Raw genomic sequence first — 2,164 nt, forward strand, 5'->3', positions numbered from 1 at the left:
ATTTTATTTTGTTAACAATTGACTAACTTCTGTTAGAGTCAATGTAGATTTAAGCACATTTTAAGAAGTTTGAGTAATTTTTTAGAATTATAATTGAATTGAGTTCGTATTTGACACTAATCAATTGTTTGGATCATATTTGGCACGAACTAAATTGTTGGTGTCGAAATGGACATTTTCCCTAAATCTGACATAGCTAAAAGTAATATATACTTGCCGACAAAAAAGGTACTATACACCTTATATCTACGTATATAGTTGAAAATATCTAAGAGAATACAATTCTCCTCTTACTTTTGAAAGGAATATAATCTACCCAATAATTCAAATTATAATTGCCATAAAGAATCAATTTCGTCTATTGAAAATGTAAATCTTATCTTCGCTGCGTCACCACTACCTAATTGGACAAAATAATTCACTGATATTTTACCCATCGGGGCTATAAATAGAGACCCTTTAGATCCTATAGTTTATCATCAAAGCAACAACACCCATAAAAGAGTGATTAAATTTAATAGAAAAGAAAGAGATCAAAGATGGCAGGAATCATCAACAAGATCGGAGATGCTCTCCACATCGGAGGAGGCAACAAGGAAGATGAGCACAAGAAGGAGGAACACAAGAAACACGCCGACGAGCACAAGAGTGGTGAGCACAAGGAGGGTATCGTTGATAAGATCAAAGACAAGATCCACGGCGGAGAAGGCCACAGCAGCGGAGACCACAAACATGACGGTGAGAAGAAAAAGAAGAAGGACAAGAAGGAGAAGAAACATCATGATGATGGTCACCACAGCAGCAGCAGTGACAGCGACAGCGATTAAGGTCTGTATTTTTTTGTTCTCATGTTTATACTTTTTTTTCTAGAAACTGGAGATCTGATCACTGAAACATGTATTGTCTGAAGGATTTGAGTTTTCGTGTCCCAACCATATTATAGATCTATTATTTCTCAACTACCTTTACAGATCGTAGGTTTACTGGATATTGATTTCTTCCTTATCAAATTGTATTTGTTCCTCTCTAAAAGTACTTTCTCAAAACGACGAATTTTCATTATTTTCTTTTAAAAGTTAGAAGAACATCAACTAATATCACGATTATAATTCAGTTGATCAAGTCGGGTCTATATTAAATATGTTATTTATTGAAGTATTTCCTTTTTTTAATTTGTAGGTAAGGAGGACGTGAGGAGGACTATTAATGCTGCTGTTGTCTGTTCCTATCATCTCACTCTTGACAGAGAGGGGTAAATGAAAAGAGAAGAGTGCATCTGTCTTCCTTTGTTATCTAATTTTCTTTTAATTGTCATTTTCTTCTCTTATGTTTTATGTTCTCTTGTCAGAAAAAATAAACCTCATGTATCGTAATCTATATTAATAAAATCGAGTTTCCTAACTTTATATTTAGCTTTGAAATTTGTTTCTCAAGAAGATCAAGACCTGCCAAAATTAAAAACATAGAAAATAAAGAAAATATCATAACTTCCAGAAAAAGCACCTAAGGAAAAAGGATTTCATTTAAATAAGAGAAATTGCACTAGATAACTATGATGTGGTAAATTTTTATTGGATAGCATTTTAACGGTAAACACACCATATTCGGAATTCAACGATTTCGATTGAACATAAGAGATGAAAAAAAGAAAACCTCGATCGTTTAGCTTCAAAAATAAAGAACAATACTTAGGTTACAGGATTTGGGTTTAGAGTTTAAATTGAGGGTATAGGAATTGGGTTTAGGATTTGGGTTTAGTGTTATAAATTAAGAGTTTAAATTTAGGGTATAGAATTTGGGTTTAGGATTTGGGTTTAGGGTTTGGATTTTGGGTTTAGATTTAGGGTCTAAAGTTTGGGTTTAGGATCTAGGAATTGGATTTTGGGTTTAGGGTCTAGATTCAAGGTTTAGGACTTTAAATTTATGGTTCACTCAATCTTTTATAGTTCAGTTAATAATTTCTTCCCTTAGAATACGAGAATAAGGACTTAGGTTTGTCTAGCTTGTGAAGTACTTGCAATAAGTAGTAAAGAACGCCGTTTTTGTATCAGCTAGTTCTTCATTATGTATCTATGTATCAACAAATGGCTGTGATCTGAATTTTGAGTTATTCTTATATATGTTTTGTTTTATTGTTAGGTACCATTGCATTGTTATAGAGATC

At 32.8% G+C, this 2,164-nt stretch overlaps 1 protein-coding gene across 1 annotated transcript; it reads left to right on the plus strand.

Annotated features, from left to right (window-relative positions):
- Window positions 1-279: 279 nt before the first annotated feature.
- Window positions 280-1,406, plus strand: LOC106434137 (dehydrin HIRD11). The gene is made up of 2 exons (XM_013874963.3): window positions 280-828; window positions 1,180-1,406. The coding sequence occupies exon 1, from the start codon at window positions 540-542 to the stop codon at window positions 825-827; it is 288 nt and encodes a 95-aa protein (XP_013730417.1). The 5' UTR covers window positions 280-539; the 3' UTR covers window position 828; window positions 1,180-1,406.
- Window positions 1,407-2,164: the final 758 nt, after the last annotated feature.

Source organism: Brassica napus, chromosome C3, assembly GCF_020379485.1.
Source record: "Brassica napus cultivar Da-Ae chromosome C3, Da-Ae, whole genome shotgun sequence".
Lineage (NCBI taxonomy): Eukaryota > Viridiplantae > Streptophyta > Magnoliopsida > Brassicales > Brassicaceae > Brassica > Brassica napus.

Excerpts from the sequence above, each read along its gene's own strand:
- LOC106434137 (XM_013874963.3), top strand. The coding sequence starts at position 540 with ATGGCAGGAATCATCAACAAGATCGGAGATGCTCTCCACATCGGAGGA.